The sequence below is a fragment of the Schistocerca cancellata genome, chromosome 9, assembly GCF_023864275.1.
Source record: "Schistocerca cancellata isolate TAMUIC-IGC-003103 chromosome 9, iqSchCanc2.1, whole genome shotgun sequence".
Lineage (NCBI taxonomy): Eukaryota > Metazoa > Arthropoda > Insecta > Orthoptera > Acrididae > Schistocerca > Schistocerca cancellata.
Genome location: NC_064634.1, coordinates 497,772,958 through 497,791,299, shown reverse-complemented (window position 1 = coordinate 497,791,299; position 18,342 = coordinate 497,772,958). Strand labels below are relative to the sequence as shown.

General features: G+C 44.5%; 1 protein-coding gene across 1 annotated transcript in view; it reads left to right on the top strand.

Moving 5' to 3' along the window:
- LOC126101026 (cytochrome P450 6k1-like) overlaps positions 1 to 18,342 on the top strand; it is a 99,364-nt gene that overhangs the window by 32,987 nt on the left and 48,035 nt on the right. The window contains exons 2-3 of the mRNA XM_049911691.1: positions 4,487 to 4,713; positions 10,116 to 10,354. Coding sequence (XP_049767648.1) covers positions 4,494 to 4,713; positions 10,116 to 10,354 — 459 coding nt within the window. The 5' untranslated portion in view covers positions 4,487 to 4,493. The remainder of the gene's footprint in view (positions 1 to 4,486; positions 4,714 to 10,115; positions 10,355 to 18,342) is intronic.

Sequence of the window (18,342 nt, the reverse complement as noted above, 5' to 3'; positions counted from 1 at the left end):
CACACGCCATTATTGTCACAATATTTCACACGATAACACAGAAAAGCACAATTTGAATAGTAAAATAAGAGAACACATTAACATAGCACTGAAAATAATATCTAGTTAATTGCAGCTGCGAAATACTTGGTGCAAATCTACATGCATGCCACAACTGTTTTACAGTACAACAATGAAAGACTGCAACTACAAAGGAGATTCTCTCTACAATTACGCGCTAGCAATAAACAAAAGCTACACTAAATACACAAACTACAAGAAAAAATCAGAAGATTCCAGTGAGGTATCCTAGGCTAAGGGTCGACATATGAAACGTCCCCTTAGAATAATTTATACACGACTGTTCTTAACCTGACACACAATGTTTTTAGCGCAACGCAATCTGACTATTAAAGATCCCTGCAAAAGAATGGCCCTGAGTAACATTAAACTATACCTTTCAGAAATCACTTACCTCACAAAAATCTTCGTTGCTCGAACTACTGCAATACAGCGAGCGCCACTACTGCCAGCTAAATAAAAGATTCAAACTACTGAAGGTACTAACTACTGATAGGGATAGTTAGCAAATGAAGATTTTAATAGAGAACAAACACTGTATTTACCTTAATAATCATCACAAGTCATATATGTAGTAGTTCATGACAAATTACAAAACTCCGCCATCTCTCTCCCCACATCCACCACTGCTGGCGGCTCACCTCCAACTGCACAACGCTACGCGCTGTTCACATCCAGCTATAGCAGTTCATGACAACAATGGCAGGCAACAATGCAAACTAGCCACATACTGCACACAGCACAGCCAGTGATTTTCATACAGAGTGCTACGTAACGTTGCCAATAAGAAAACATAAACATCAAACTTACATAAAGAAAACATAAACAGCCTACTTACATAGAGAAAACATAAACAGCCTACTTACATAGAGAAAACATAAACAGCCTACTTACAATATTGCCAAATGCATTGAGGTTGACGGACATCATTTTGAGCAGTCATTGCATTAATGTGATATTTACAGTTAATCACGCTGTAACAGCATGGGTTCTCAGAAATGATAAGTTCACGAAGGTACATGTATCACATTGGAACAAACGAAATAAAATGTTCAAACGTACCTACGTTCTGTATTTTAATTTAAAAAACCTACTTGTTACTAACTGTTCGTCTAAAATTGTCAGCCATATGTTTGTGACTATTACAGCACCATCTATCACAAAGCGAAAAAAGTGGTGCATCTAAATCATTCATATTTCTTTACGTACTACACGAATATGTAACAAAAAATGGGGGTTCCTATTTAAAAAAACGCAGTTGATATACTTTTCACCTATGGCAGCGCCATCTAGCGGGCCAACCATAGCGCCAGCTGGTTGCCCCCTTCAAGACAGACAAGTTACGTTCTTTGTAGTTTTTTCGTTTGCGCTTATTTCGTGAGATATTTGGCCCGGTCACGATCAGTGGACCACCCTGTATAATTGAAAAGGTACCTACTGAAGGTGTTCACTTTGACGTGTGCTATGAAGAGCTTGCACGAATTTAAAGGGGTAGACAAGAATTATTAAAGTCATCTGAAATAGTTACTCACTCCCTTCTGGAGACGGATGCTGGCACTTGTAAGACCTGCAGTGTGACGTGCTATGTACAAATCCCTCATCCGTCCTATCCTTTGTTATGCCCATCCGGCCTGGATCTCCGCCCCCCTACCTTTTACAAATCCCTCCAAATCCTTGAACGTCATGCTCTCCGCCTCGCCTATCGCATCCGTCTCCCCTCCCCCACGCGGATCCTGTACGATCTCATCCCCTTCCCCCACCTCCTCCTTTTCCTTGAAAGGATACGGATCCTGTACACCTCCTGTATACTTGATCCTCCTCACCCGCTCGTCTCCCCGATCCTCTCCCACCCCTGCCCGCTGCCGCGCCTGTATTCCCACGTCCCGCCCGGTCTCCAACTCTCCACCCTCCTTACCCTCTCCCAAGGTGGCTTCCGCCAGCTCCCCCTCACTGATGATGTCCTCCTCCCCTCCATCTACCCCTTCTATCAACTTTGACCCTGCCCCACCTCCCACTTCCGGTGTCCTTTCCTTTAGGCACCCTCCCTCCCTACTCTTCCCTTTCCTTCTCTTTCCTTTTCCCCCGTCCCCTCCCTCCACCCCTCTTCCCCCGGGCTTCCCCTCCCACTTCCTCTCTCCCCCCTCTCTCCCCTGCCCGTGGCATCTCTGCTCTCCCCTCTAGCTCTCCCACTCCCCCTCCTCCTCCTCCTCTCCTGGCAGGTCCCCGCACACGCATAGTGAACATTCGCGTGCCGGAGATCATCGCCATCAGTGTCTTGTGTGTGTGCTTCGTTTTGTGTTTCGCGTTCTTTCGCAGTTACGACTCCACTGTTCGCATGTGCCGTCGCCGTCCTCCGTGTTCTGTTCACCGTGTCAACCAGTGTTAGTGTTTTTGTCTCTACTTTTTTTGCCCGCCATTTTCATTGTATTGTCCGCTGATGAGCGGCGTACTATGCTGCTGACAGCCCGCCTGTATGATGTGCTAAAATTACAATAAAGAAAAAAAAAGTGCTATGTACACATCACGGCTTGTATTTCTCATGAGCCGCGACTGGAAGGGTGCTCTGAGGCTCGTGAGGCCGAGGGAGGAACTAATTACCGAGTGGCGGCGGTTCCAAGTCCCGCAAACTGACAGTGGCCTGGATAGCGCTGAGCGGACACCATGCGTCTTCGTACCGCATCCAATGAAGCCATCGGCAGAGGATGACGCGGCGATCGGTCGGTACCGCCGGGCCTGCCAGGGGCGGTGGACGGATTTCACAAGTTCTGCATTTCCCTCCAGTATCACACTGACCATTCCTTAATACCTCAGAATGCATCTTATCTATCGATCCCATCTTTCAGTCAAGCTGTGGGATAAATTTGTTTTCTCTCCAATCTATTAGTTACACGATCTATCTATCCAGTATTCAGCATTATCCTATGGCACCACATTTCAAAAGCTTCTATTCTCTTCTTATCTGAACTGTTTATCGACCAAGTTTCACTTCTGTACGAGGATACACCCCAGAGAATTGTTATTGTTGTTGTTTTGGTCTTCAGTCCGGAGACTGGTTTCATGCAGCTCTCCATGCTACTCTATCCTGTGCAAGCTTCTTCATCTCTCAGTACCTATTGCAGCCTACATCCTTCTGAATCTGCTTAGTGTATTCATCTCTTGGTCTCCCTCTGCGATTTTTACCCTCCACGCTACCCTCCAATACTAAATTGTTGGTCCCTTGATGCCTCAGAATATGCCCCACCAACCGATCCCTTCTTCTAGTCAAGTTGTGCCACAAATTTCTCTTCTCTCCAATTCTATTCAATACCTCCTCATTAGTTATGTGATCTACCCATCTAATCTTCAGCATTCTTCTGTAGCACCACATTTCGAAAGCTTCTATTGTCTTCTGGTCCAAACTATTTACCGTCCATGTTTCACTTCCATACATGGCTACACTCCATACAAATACTTTCAGAAACGACTTCCTGACACTTAAATCTATACTCGATGTTAAGAAATTTCTCTTCTTCAGAAACGCTTTCCTTGCCGTTGCCAGTCAACATTTTATATCCTCTCTACTTCGACCATCATCAGTTATTTTGCTCCCCAAATAGCAAAACTCCTTTACTGCTTTAAGTGCCTCATTTCCTAATCTAATTCCCTCTGCATCACACGACTTAATTCAACTACATTCCATTATCCTCGTTTTGCTTTTGTTGATGTTCATGTTATATCCTTCTTTCAAGACACTGTCCATTCCGTTCAACTGCTCTTACAAGTCCTTTGCTGTCTCTGACAGAATTACAATGTCATCGGAGAACCTCGAAAATACTTTCTTAACACTTAAATTTACATTCGATGTTAATAAATTCGCCTTTCTCAGAAATATTTTTACTTGCTATACCCAGTCTTACATTTTATATCCTTCCGACTTCGGCCGTCATCAGCTATTTTGCTGCCCAAAGAACAAAACTCGTTCCCTACCTATAGGGACTCATTTCCTATGTTAATCTGCGCAGCATCGTCAGATTTAGTGCAACTCGGTTCCATTATGCTCGTTTTCTTTTTGTTGATGTTCATCTCATATCCTCCTCCCAAGACGTTGTCCGTTCCGCTCAGTTGCTCTCCCAGGACCTATGCTGTCTCTCAAAGAATTACGTTATTATCAAGAAACTTCAAAGTTTTTGTTTTGCTTCCTAAATTTTAATTCCTTTTCAACTACTCTTTAGTTTCCTGAGCTGCTTGCTGATGAACACCCACAAAAAACAACGAAAATCGTGGTGAACAACAAAGCGCATCCGCGGCATGATGTGGCTAGCGACTCAGTGCAGGTGTTGTCTAGGCTAGTAGTTTGGCGATGGTGGCTTAGTTAAATGGTCGTTTAGTGGTGAAGCGTTGAGCTGCGTTGACGCAGGACGTAAAGAGCACGACTCCTCGTTTGCAGAGCGAAGATGGGCGTGCTCCTAGACGGCTGGATGACGGAGCTGGTTTTGGCTCTGTCGGTTGTGGTGCTGGCGCTCTACCTGCGCTTCCAGCGTGGATACCAGCACTGGAAGAGGAAGGGCGTGCCGTATGAGGAGCCGACTTTCCCGTTCGGTAACCTGGGACGCAGCCTTCTGGGCCAGAAGTACTATGGGGACGTCCTCCGTGACATGTACGAGAAGGCAAAAGGTAAAGGCCTTCCTTACTGCTGCATTAGTTGAGAGTACTGCTATTATTATTATTATTATTATTAGTGTTTAGTGTACATAGCAGACAGCAAGAATCATAAGACAAGTGATGCATCTGATGACTACAATTAAATCTGCAACCATATGCAGAGCACATACTAGCTGATGACGTGTGGTAATTACAAAATGCGACAAATAGCAAGAAATTCATTTATTTTAGAGTATTGAGAGAAAAAGGGTAAAGAACAGACTAGTTTATTATAAGCTGATTTGCGGAAGTTATGTTCAGAATATACTATGGCTTCCATTATACAAAGATTTAACAACATCTACATCTACATCTACATCCATACTCCGCAAGCCACCTGACGGTGTTTGGCGGAGGGTACCTTGAGTACCTCTATCGGTTCTCCCTTCTATTCCAGTCTCGTATTGTTCGTGGAAAGAAGGATTGTCGGTATGCCTCTGTGTGGGCTCTAATCTCTCTGACTTTATCCTCATGGTCTCTTCGCGAGATATACGTAGGAGGGAGCAATATACTGCTTGACTCTTCGGTGAAGGTATGTTCTCGAAACTTTGACAAAAGCCCGTACCGAGCTACTAAGCGTCTCTCCTGCAGAGTCTTCCACTGGAGTTTATCTATCATCTCCGTAACGCTTTCGCGATTACTAAATGATCCTGTAACGAAGCGCGCTGCTCTCCGTTGGATCTTCTCTATATCTTCTATCAACCCTATCTGGTACGGATCCCACACTGCTGAGCAGTATTCAAGCAGTGGGCGAACAAGCGTACTGTAACCTACTTCCTTTGTTTTCGGATTGCATTTCCTTAGGATTCTTCCAATGAATCTCAGTCTGGCATCTGCTTTACCGACGATCAACATTATATGATCATTCCATTTTAAATCACTCCTAATGCGTACTCCCAGATAATTTATGGTATTAACTGCTTCCAGTTGCTGACCTGCTATTTTGTAGCTAAATGATAAAGGATCTATCTTTCTGTGTATTCGCAGCACATTACACTTGTCTACATTGAGATTCAATTGCCATTCCCTGCACCATGCGTCAATTCGCTGCAGATCCTCCTGCATTTCAGTACAATTTTCCATTGTTACAACCTCTCGATACACCACAGCATCATCTGCAAAAAGCCTCAGTGAACTTCCGATGTCATCCACCAGGTCATTTATGTATATTGTGAATAGCAACGGTCCTATGACACTCCCCTGCGGCACACCCGAAATCACTCTCACTTCGGAAGACTTCTCTCCATTGAGAACGACATGCTGCGTCCTGTTATGTAGGAACTCCTCAATCCAATCACACAATTGGTCTGATAGTCCATATGCTCTTACTTTGTTCATTAAACGACTGTGGGGAACTGTATCGAACGCCTTGCGGAAGTCAAGAAACACGGCATCTACCTGGGAACCCGTGTCTATGGCCCTCTGAGTCTCATGGACGAATAGCGCGAGCTGGGTTTCACATGACCGTCTTTTTCGAAACCCATGCTGATTCCTACAGAGTAGATTTCTAGTCTCCAGAAAAGTCATTATACTCGAACACAACATCTAGATATAGGTTCATCGGTTGGTACAACTGACCTTCGTGAAAATACATTGAGTTACAAACTTACTCGTAGTGCATTAAAAATGTGTATCTAGGAGATGCTGCTGACCAAAACTAAAAAATAAGACCTATAAATACGTGACCGGAAACAATTACACTACTGGCCAATACAATTGCTACACCACGAAGATGACGTGCTACAGACGCGAAATTTAACCGACAGGAAGAACATGCTGTGATACGCAAATGATTAGCTTTTCAGAGCATTCACACAAGCATATCGAGATTGCGGATTATCGTATCGCGACATTGCTGTTAGCAGAATATGGAATCGGTGGGTTCAGGAGGGTAATACGGAACGCCGTGCTGGATCCCAACGGCCTCGTATCACTAGCAGTCGAGATGAAAAGCATCTTATGCGCATGGCTGTAACGGATCGTGCAGCCACGTCTGAGTCAACAGTTGAGGACGTTTGCAAGACAACAACCATCTGCACGAACAGTTCAACGACGTTTTCAGCAGCATGGACTATCAGCTCGGAGACCATGGCTGCGGTTACCCTTGACGCTGCATCACAGACAGGAGCGCCTGCGATGGTGTACTAAACGACGAACCTGGGTGCACGAATGGCAAAAGTCACTTTTTTGGAAGAATCAAGGTTCTGTTTACAGCATCATGATGGTCCCATCCGTGTTTGGTGACATCGCGGTGAACGCCATTGGAAGCGTGTATTCGTCATCGCCATACTGGCGTATCATCCGGCGTGATGGTATGGAGTGCCATTGTTTACACGTCTCGGGCATCTCTTGTTCGCATTGATGGCACTTTGAACAGTGGACGTTACATTTCAGATGTGTTAAGACCCGTGACTCTACCCTTCATTCGATCCCTGCGAAACCCTAAATTTCAGCAGGATAATGCACGACCGCATGTTGCAGGTCCTGTACTGGCCTTTCTGCATACAGAAACTGTTCAACTGCTGCCCTGGTCAGCACATTCTCCAGATCTCTCACCAATTGGAAACGTCTGGTCAATGGTGGCCGAACAGCTGGCTCGTCACAATACGCGAGTCACTACTCTTGATGAACTGTGGTATCGTGTTGAAGCTGCATGGGCAGCTGTACCTGTATACGCCATCCAAGCTCTGTTTGACTCAATGCCCAGGCGTATCGATGCCGTTATTATGGCCAGAGGTGGTTGTTCTGGGTACTGATTGCGTGGAAATGTAATCACATGTCAGTTCTAGTATAATATATTTGTCCAATGAATACCCAATTATCATATGCATTTCTTCTTGGTGTAGCAATTTTAATGGCCAGTAGTGTACTTTTTGCGTTGAGAAACGTGCCATCCATTCCAGTGAGAGCCGCACTATAGGTGTGGTGATCACTCGTTCTCTCACATCCATAAGCTGTCACTCCCAAGGAGTAATGAGCTAGTGGCACCACTCCTGGCTGCCCTCGGATGTGACCATATGCCGCTCCTCTAACATGAGTACGTTGTCTATGTGTGGGCTGTTCGCTTTTAAATATCCATGTGGACAGAAATCCAACAAGGCGGAAGTCTCAGACACGGTCAACCGATTCGGATCACACTTGGCAGGCCCATTGTGTAGAAGCTAAAATGAAAAGATTCTAAGATATTTTGTTCCAACACCCACTCGTTTTTGAGCAAAACCACCCCCGAAGTTCACGATGTGTAGTCGACTCCGAATTGACGTCCGCAGCTCGTGGTCGTGCGGTAGCGTTCTCGCTTCCCGCGCCCGGGTTCCCGGGTTCGATTCCCGGCGGGGTCAGGGATTTTCTCTGCCTCGTGATGACTGGGTGTTGTGTGATGTCCTTAGGTTAGTTAGGTTTAAGTAGTTCTAAGTTCTAGGGGACTGATGACCTCAGATGTTAAGTCCCATAGTGCTCAGAGCCATTTGAACCATTTGAATCAGAATTGACCCGATCGATATTTGAAAAATAAGCATTTCTCATCATCATCATGGGAACTACAAACGCGTATTTTCCTAGAAATCGAGATAAGAAATTGTTTATGGCAGCAGCTTGCGTAAGCATAATGAAACGTTGAGTAACGAAATTTCCGCTGGCATGGTGACCAAGGCATCTGGCTAGGGAACAGAAAACCTGTGTTTGATTGTCGCCTGAGTTCTCCAGTTTTCTTTATTTGTATTTTTTTCCATATTACAATTGGGAGGAATAGGGTGGTTACTAAGGTAATCAGTGAGAAATAACAAGGTAGGCAAATAATTTTTTCAAACGACTAGGATTAGTAAAGAATTAAGACTTTACTGCTGGTTGTCTTATAACCGACATTTCACTCGGTCTTTGACATGACCTCACTTTCCTTCGAACTGGATTCGAACTGGACTGATGGTACTTGGCACGTCACCAAGAACATCTAATAAATGCAATTTCGCGCAGCTACATCGTTCCTTCCGAAGATCTGGCTTAAAAGAGATTTCGTTTACATTTTAAAATATTTCATTTTTGGGAATTAATGTTAATGTATACCACGCATACTATAACATCACCTGAAAAATGGGTGCAGACAGTTGATAATGAGTTACGGTATGAATCGTTTCTGCTTTCTTGCAATTCCCGATAGTTTTCGAGAAGCATACTGCAATTTTGAGAACTCTAAATTAGGTTCTGTGGCAAACAAACATCGCAGGGTCGGTTGTCTGTGGTCCCCCGCGCCGAATTCGCAGCAGCATTACACGGAAATGTTGTCATACAACGAGGCCGGAAATTTTGATTCCTTACTGATTCAAGTCATTTGAGAAATTTATTTGCCTACTTTGTTATTATTCTTTACTGATCATCTATTCCTACTAGTTGCGATACGGAAAAAAATACAAATTAAAAAATTGAAGAATGCATATGGGAATGGAACACAGATTATCCGCTCTCAGATGCCTTGGCCGCTACGCCAGCGAAGATTTGACTGAACACCATTCAGTAAACTCTGTATGGCTTTATGAATGGCACTCGTTACAGTTTCTTTCTTCGATTTCTTGAAAAATGTGCATTTGCATACCCCTTATGTGCCGAACAAAAACGTTATTTTCAGTTATCAATCGATCCTGTAAGTCTTAAGTTGATTGCGCATCGAGCTTTCGGGGGTGGTTTTCTCAAAATCTTAGGCGTGTTGACCCAACGCTAAAAAATAATTAATGTTCAAATGGTTCAAATGGCTTTAAGCACTATGGGACGTAACATCTGAGGTCATCAGTCCCCTAAACTACTTAACTCCAAGTAACCTAAGGTAATCACACACTGCCACGCCCGAGGCAGGATTCGAACCTGCGACCGTAGCATTAGCGGACTGAAGCGCCTAGAACCGCTCGGCCACTGCGGCCTGCATTTAATGTAGAGTAATGAAATTTTTGGAATACATTTGTCTAGGAACCACATTTACGGGATTACCATTGCAATATCACGGGTTAATGTAAGCCGTTGCAAATATGAAATGCTGGCACATTGATAATCGGTGTAACCACCAGAATGTTGAATACAAGCTTGCCGTCATGCATGCTTTTTGTTGTGGGGTGGGGTTCCATGCCTGTTGCACTTGTCGATCAATACAGGTTTGTGGATGACTCTAGAGTTGACCCAAAACATCTTAGAGGTATTCATTTTATGTGGTATACAAGCGACCTGCCAAATACGCTCACTGGCTGTCTTCTTGCACGTCTCGCAGCGGTCAGCACTGCAAAAGATGGTTGTACAGGCTTTTGACGGGTGGCCACATTAACCGTGTGTATCAGCACTAAAAGTAACAAAAGTGGTCCGACCTGGTGGCTAGTCACACAGTTCCATTGTTTCAGGCAAACGATTCATTGGGTTCTACTCGATACTCCGTCCTGTGCTTCTCGTGCGGGATCCTGAACTTATTCGACGAATTCTGATAAAGGACTTTGCTTCGTTCCACGACCGCGGGGTCTACTTGGACGACGAGGAGCCGCTCAACCGTCAGCTGTTCTTCCTGCCTTCTCACGAGTGGCGCCACCGCAGGGTCAAGCTGAGCCCTGCGTTCACCTCAGGCAAACTGAAGGGCATGTTCCAGGTGAGCTGAACACTAGCGTGTATCTACACCACTGCATAAACACAAGGCGCCGTTTAATGATGTTACCAAAAATACTGAAAAGTTCTTGACCGATTTATTTCAAGCTTTTACACGACGCTCTAATAAACTTTGGGCTGGAGATAGGCTACACATTTTTAATGTATATATATACGTTGTTAACAAAGATCTCGAGAAGTGTTTCAGCAATTTACTTGTTACCGTTCATCTCGTCCCTCATTACTTACCATTGCACACCGGACACATAACTGCAGTTGAATTTAGTACCATGATCAAGCTTCCACGTGTGTGTTACGTGTTCATCTCTTATTGCTATATGGAAAACTGAGTCAGCATCCACGGATGATGATATAAATGCTGGGCTCATAAAAATGGTTCAACGGTAGTATTACTGCACTACAGATCTTTGTTTATCATTTTCCTGCAAAAAGTATTACATTCTAATTGAATGTTATAACGTAACAAATACGTTTCAATTTTCATTTTTTAATTTACCGTTATTCCGAGATCTTCGTAATTGTGCTGTGTGTTATCTGAGCACATTTATAAATGGACCGATTTTCTTCAGATTTGCAGACGATACTCTAATAAGCTTCAGAACGACATAGAATATATATTTCTTATTACAAAATCTACCAATTTTTTGTTGAAACTATCTGCAAGAAAAAATAATGTTGTGCTGTGAAAATATTCGGTTTCGCTTTCTTTCTCGCAGCCAGTATTCACTACTATAGCAGGTAGTACAACAGATTGGTGTTCCCATATGTGTTCTCTCTCCTTACATATAATATAAACAGAAATTGTGTATACAACAATGTGTTGCTTTGTTTTCTTGCTTGCAGTGGTTTTTATGATTGGAATACTACAACAGTGTCTGAATCGTCTGAAACTTTGCAGTCCTATCCATTCAAAAATTAAAACTATGCGAAATACTGTCATTGAAGCTACTATCCTCACAGTTCTAGCAGCTTGAGAGGTCTCCCTCATACCCCATGTACCAATGGTCCCAACTAATGTACCCATTCATTTTAAGCGACTTTAATTCTCAATCAGGGTTTCAATAACAATAAATGGGGATCAAGGTCAGAAAGGGGAAGAGAAGATGGATAGAGAGAAGGGGGAAGTGATGGACAGAGCGGAGAGGAGACGAATAGAGAAGGACTGGATGCTCAGAGAGAAGGGGAGTAGGAGATGGACAGAGAGGGAGGAGAAGAAGAAATGAAGAGAAGTTGGACAGGGAGAAGGAGAAGAGATGATGGACAGTGAGAGCAGAGTGAGGGGAGAAGAGGAGGAGGAGATGGACAGAGAGAAGGGGAAGAGGTGATGGACAAGTAGAAGAGAGAAGAGGAGACAAAGAGAGAATATAAGGAGGGCATGGACGGAGAGAAGGGGAGAAGGTGATGGAGAGGGCAGAAGAGGAGATGAAAGAAGTGTAGGAGAGAGAGAGGAAGGAGGTGATAGAGAGAGTGGAGAAGAGTGAAGAGGAGGAGGGATGGTCAGAGAAAAGGGCAGGAAGTGATGAACAGAGAGGAGAGAATAGAGAAAAGGAGGAGGGGATCGACACAGAGAGGGGAGAAGTAGAAATGAAGAGAGAAATAATGGATGCACAGAGAGAAGGTGAGGAAGTGAAGGACAGAGAGAGCAAAGTGACAGGAGGAGATGAGGAGAGGAGGAGGGAATGGACAGAGAGAAGGGGAAGGATCGGTTGACAGAGAGAGAGGAGGAGATGAAGAGAGAATAGGAGGAGGTGATCGACTGAGAGAAGGGGAGTAGGTGATGGACAGAGGGAGGGAAGGAGATGAAGAGAGAGGTGGCTGTACGGATGTACAGACAGAAGGGGGTGGAGGTGACGGACAGAGATAGGGCAAAAGAGGAAGAGAGAATAGGAGGAGGTGATGGACTGAGAGAACAGAAAAGAGGTGATAGACATAAAGAGGGCAGAGGCGCAGATAAAGGGAGGAGGTGGTCCACTGAGAGAAGGGGAGTAGGTGATGGACAGAGGGAGGGAGAAGAGGAGATGAAGGGAGGAGGTATGGATGGACAGAGAGAAGGGTAGAAGGTGATGGAGAAGGGGTTAGGATATACGTATTTATCAATTGTGAAGAAATGCCGCATTCACTAGAACAGCGTTAGTACTAAATCTTCAAGCACTTATTTAGGTACAACTTCAACTCTGGAAAGACATACTGCAATAATAAGAGGCGAGTCATAAATGAACATGCTAACATCATTCCTTTCATTTCCACTGAAATATCAACTAAACCTGACGGTATCAGTGTAATGATTTAGTCATCATAGCTTTTGCAAGAACACGGAAGCCATTTTCGGTGTATGTATGGGAAAGCTGACTTATTTAGTTCAAATCACAAGAGATAATGACCAGAAGAAAAGTATCAACTAGATAAACGAAAATAGAGTAGTCGTAAATCCAGTGGATCACTTGGTCATAAGAGCTCTCCACCTTGTTCCACATAGGAGACCCAGGCGCTTTCAGGCAAAATCATAGAAAGGAATAGTGCTTACATCCACACTAGCATTTTGCGTGTCGCTTCGCCTGTTTGTGCATACGCCACATTGTAAGTAGGCTGTTTAGATTTTTATGTTGGTAACGTCATGTAGCACTCTGTATGAAAATCACTGGCTGTGCTTTGTGCTGTCTGTGGCTGGTTGGCGTTGTTGGAATATACGCTATTGTAGTGTTGGGCAGTTGGATGTGAACAGCGCATAGCTTTTTGCAGTTGGAGGTGAGCCGCCAACAGTGGTGGATGTGGGGAGAGAGATAGAAGAATTTTGAGAGCAGACGATCTGGACATGTGTCCTTCAGAAAGAATAAATTTGTAATACTGGATATCACGAACTGATATATATATATATATATATATATATATATATATATGATAACTTTTGAACCTTATTAAGGTAAATACATTATTTGTTCTCTATCAAAATCTTTGATTTGCTAACTATGCCTATCTGTAGTTAATGCCTTCAGTAGTTAGAATCTTTTATTTAGCTGGCAGTATTGACGCTCATTGTATTGCAGTAGTTCGAGTAACGAAGATTTTTGTGATGTAAGTGATTCATGAAAGGTATGGGTTATTGTTAGCCAGGGCCATTCTTTTGTAGGGATTATTGAAAGTCAGATTGCGTTGCGCTAAAGATATTGCGTGTCAGTTTAGTGTTGATCAGAATAAGTAAAGAGAGAAATGTCTGAGTATATTCAACTCAGCTCAGCTGCTTGAAAATCAAATAATGTAAGAGGTTTTAGGGCACAGTAATTTAAAAAGTTTCCAAACGGGACGTTTTATATGGCGACCCTGCCAGGATGCGCAGTTCATATCCAGCTGCCCAACACCACAATAGCGAATATTCCAACAATGCCAACCAGCCACAGACTGCACACAGCATAGCCAGTGATTTTCATACAGAGTGCTACGTGACATTACCAACATAAAAACCTAAACAGCCTACTTATAACATATGTTTATATTTCGCATATATTTTACATATTTCACAGGTGTCTGTAGCGAATTTTTCCCTGCAGTATCATCTGAATCCTGAGGGAGCTGTCCGGTTCCCAGCGCTGTTTTACACCATGCGATTCTGGAGGGGGCGTTAAGTGTCACTTTGATCTTCAGCAGTGTGCCACCAAAATATAAGGACAAAACCGTTGCGTCGTGGCAGTGCTCATTTTCGCTACCTGGTTGACACACTGAACAACACAATATGAGCTTCACACTTTCAAAATATTTCGAGTCAAGAAAGAAATCACAACAGCTTGTTATCAAAGATTTTTATATGTGACTCCTTCTCGTCCCTGCCACCATTCTCAGGTGTAGTAAAAATGTTCAAATGTGTGTGAAATCTTATGGGACTTCTGAGGTTATCAGTCCCTAAGCTTACACACTACTTAACCTAAATGATCCTAAGGACAAACACACACATCCATGCCCGAGGGAGGACTCGAACCTCCGCCGGGACCAGCCGCATAGTCCATGACTGCAGCGCTCGCCTAATCCCGCGCGGCCCAGGTGTAGTAGATGACCCTCACTCCCACACTACCTTTATACAAGTAATGAGTCATGAATATGCCACATCTGGTTGGAATTGCTCCAGGTTTTCCTAAGCTATGCTTTTTTGTCACATCTACTGACACCGGCTCTCAGCCATAGTGCTACTTGAATTGTCCGACTGCCACAGAAATTTGTGCGATTAGCAAGTTACAAATTATGCGTGTACCAGCTTTGGTAGAAACTGCTTCAGGTGTTACAGACATGAACTGTATGTCACTGCCCCCCTCCGTCCCCTTCCTCTACAGGTGCAACGTCAGCGGGACCGTTGGTAATAAGTCGAGCATCCGCGAAAACTATGGATTATATACTAAAATCGGTCATTATCGAATATTTTTACACGTCGCGGGTTCTCACGCCGCATACCTAGTACTACCGGTAGAAGGGTGGTAAGGTTATACACTCCTGGAAATTGAAATAAGAACACCGTGAATTCATTGTCCCAGGAAGGGGAAACTTTATTGACACATTCCTGGGGTCAGATACATCACATGATCACACTGACAGAACCACAGGCACATAGACACAGGCAACAGAGCATGCACAATGTCGGCACTAGTACAGTGTATATCCAACTTTCGCAGCAATGCAGGCTGCTATTCTCCCATGGAGACGATCGTAGAGATGCTGGATGTAGTCCTGTGGAACGGCTTGCCATGCCATTTCCACCTGGCGCCTCAGTTGGACCAGCGTTCGTGCTGGACGTGCAGACCGCGTGAGACGACGCTTCATCCAGTCCCAAACATGCTCAATGGGGGACAGATCCGGAGATCTTGCTGGCCAGGGTAGTTGACTTACACCTTCTAAAGCACGTTGGGTGGCACGGGATACATGCGGACGTGCATTGTCCTGTTGGAACAGCAAGTTCCCTTGCCGGTCTAGGAATGGTAGAACGATGGGTTCGATGACGGTTTGGATGTACCGTGCACTATTCAGTGTCCCCTCGACGATCACCAGTGGTGTACGGCCAGTGTAGGAGATCGCTCCCCACACCACGATGCCGGGTGTTGGCCCTGTGTGCCTCGGTCGTATGCAGTCCTGATTGTGGCGCTCACCTGCACGGCGCCAAACACGCATACGACCATCATTGGCACCAAGGCAGAAGCGACTCTCATCGCTGAAGACGACACGTCTCCATTCGTCCCTCCATTCACGACTGTCGCGACACCACTGGAGGCGGGCTGCACGATGTTGGGGCGTGAGCGGAAGACGGCCTAACGGTGTGCGGGACCGTAGCCCAGCTTCATGGAGACGGTTGCGAATGGTCCTCGCCGATACCCCAGGAGCAACAGTGTCCCTAATTTGCTGGGAAGTGGCGGTGCGGTCACCTACGGCACTGCGTAGGATCCTACGGTCTTGGCGTGCATCCGTGCGTCGCTGCGGTCCGGTCCCAGGTCGACGGGCACGTGCACCTTCCACCGACCACTGGCGACAACATCGATGTACTGTGCAGACCTCACGCCCCACGTGTTGAGCAATTCGGCGGTACGTCCACCCGGCCTCCCGCATGCCCACTATACGCCCTCGCTCAAAGTCCGTCAACTGCACATACGGTTCACGTCCACGCTGTCGCGGCATGCTACCAGCGTTAAAGACTGCGATGGAGCTCCGTATGCCACGGCAAACTGGCTGACACTGACGGCGGCGGTGCACAAATGCTGCGCAGCTAGCGCCATTCGACGGCCAACACCGCGGTTCCTGGTGTGTCCGCTGTGCCGTGCGTGTGATCATTGCTTGTACAGCCCTCTCGCAGTGTCCGGAGCAAGTATGGTGGGTCTGACACACCGGTGTCAATGTGTTCTTTTTTCCATTTCCAGGAGTGTAGTTTTACTAATCCAGAAAACCTCACGAGTGCACACACAGCAACCCACCACAGTTTCATCGTAATCGGATAACTCATAGAAGACGAGACAGCAAACGCTATTTTTATATATTAGATATAATAAACACTTTTTTTCCTTTCCTGATACGAAATATTAAAGAGGGGATCGGTACGTCCTGGGAACATTAGCCTCACGTATTTCCATACTGCGTCATAGTCCGTCACGTAACTATCTCTCTTTGTTCGACAATAGCACATTTGTAGTCTGTTTTCGTTCGATTTCCTTGTAATAATTTCCAAGAGGGTTGAAACTCCACCGCATAGCTTGCGTTGAGCTTCAAATTTAGCGTAACCCGTCTGCCTCTTTTGCTACATGTTTCATTGTAAACACGGAGATGTGCTATTTTTTTGAGTCATCAGTTTTCTGACTGATCTGATGCGGTCCGCCACGAATTCCTCTCCTGTGCCAATTTCTTCTTCTCAGAGTAGCACTTGCAGCCTACGTCCTCAGTTATGTGTTGGATGTGTTCCAATCTCTGCCTTCCTCTACAGATTTTGCCCTCTACAGCTCCCTCTAGCACCGTGGAAATCGTTCCATGATGTCTTAACAGATGTCCTATCATCCTGTCCCTTCTCCTTTTCAGTGTATTCCACATTTTCCTTTCCTCTCCGATTATGCGGAGAACCTCCCCATTCCTTACAGTATCAGTCAACATAATTTCCAACATTCGTCTGTAGCACCACATCTTAATTGCCTCGATTCTCTGCTATTCCGGTTTTTCTGCACTTCGTGTTTCACTATCATACAAAACTGTGCTCCAAACGTACATTCTCAAAAATGTCTTCCTCAAATTAGGGTCTATGTTTGATACTAGCAGACTGCTGTTAGCCAGGAATGCCCTTTTTGCCAGTGCTAGTTCTTGCTCCGTCCGTCAATGGTTATTTTGCTGCCTAGGAAGCAGAAATCCTTAACTTCATCTACTTCCTGATGTTACGTTTCTCGCCATTCTACTTTCTGCTACTTCTCACTACTTTCGTCTTTCTTTGATTTACTGTCACTCCATATCCTGTACTCATTAGTCTATTCATTCCACTCAACAGATCATGTAATTCTTGTGAAGTTTGGAAGGTAGGAGACGAGATACAGGCAGAATTGAAGCTTGGAGGACGGGTTGCGAGTCGTGCTTTGGTAGCTCAGATGGAAGACCATTTGCCCGCGACAGGCAAAAGTCCCGAATTCGAGTCTCGCTCCTGCACATAGTTTTAATCTGCCAGGAAGTTTCAGGTAATTCTTGTTCACTTCCATTGACGATAGCAATGCCATCATCGAATCTTATAATTGATATCCTCTCACTTTGAATTTTAATTCCACTGTTGAACCTTTCTTTTATTTCCGTCATTGCTTCTTGGTCGTGTAGATTGAACAGCAGAGGCGAAAGACTACATTCCTGTCTTACACCGTTTTTAATCCGATCACTTCGTTCTTGGTCGACCACTCTTATTATTTCTTCTTGGCTCTTGTACATATCGTATATTACCCGTTTCTCCCTGTAACTTACGCCTATTTTTGTCATAATTTGGAACATCTTGCACAATTTTACATTGTCTAACGCTTTTTCCAGGGCGACGCATCCTATGAACGTGTCTTGATTTTTCTTTATCAACAGCCAGAATTGACTCTTTAGTGACTTTACATTTCCCAAAGCCAAACTGATCGTTATCTAACACATGTGCCATATATAAACATCAAAACGTGTTACTTAAGGATGTAAAATGTACGATATTCCACTGAAGACATCTAGAATTCCTTATGAATCTGGCAATGTTTACCTTTTTATTTCATGAAACATCTTATATTCGGTACCAATACTATATTTAAGCGTGGGTATAATTATATAGAAATACTCCGCACGTTTCACGGGAGGACAAGAAGTTTTTTTTGTATCAGCACTTGTAGAAAGATATAGTACATAAATGCCGTATTAATTTTCGTGATTTTAAAAAATGCTTCAAATGGCTCTAAGCATTATGGGACTTAACATCTGAGGTAATCAGTCCCCTAGATTTAGAACTACTTA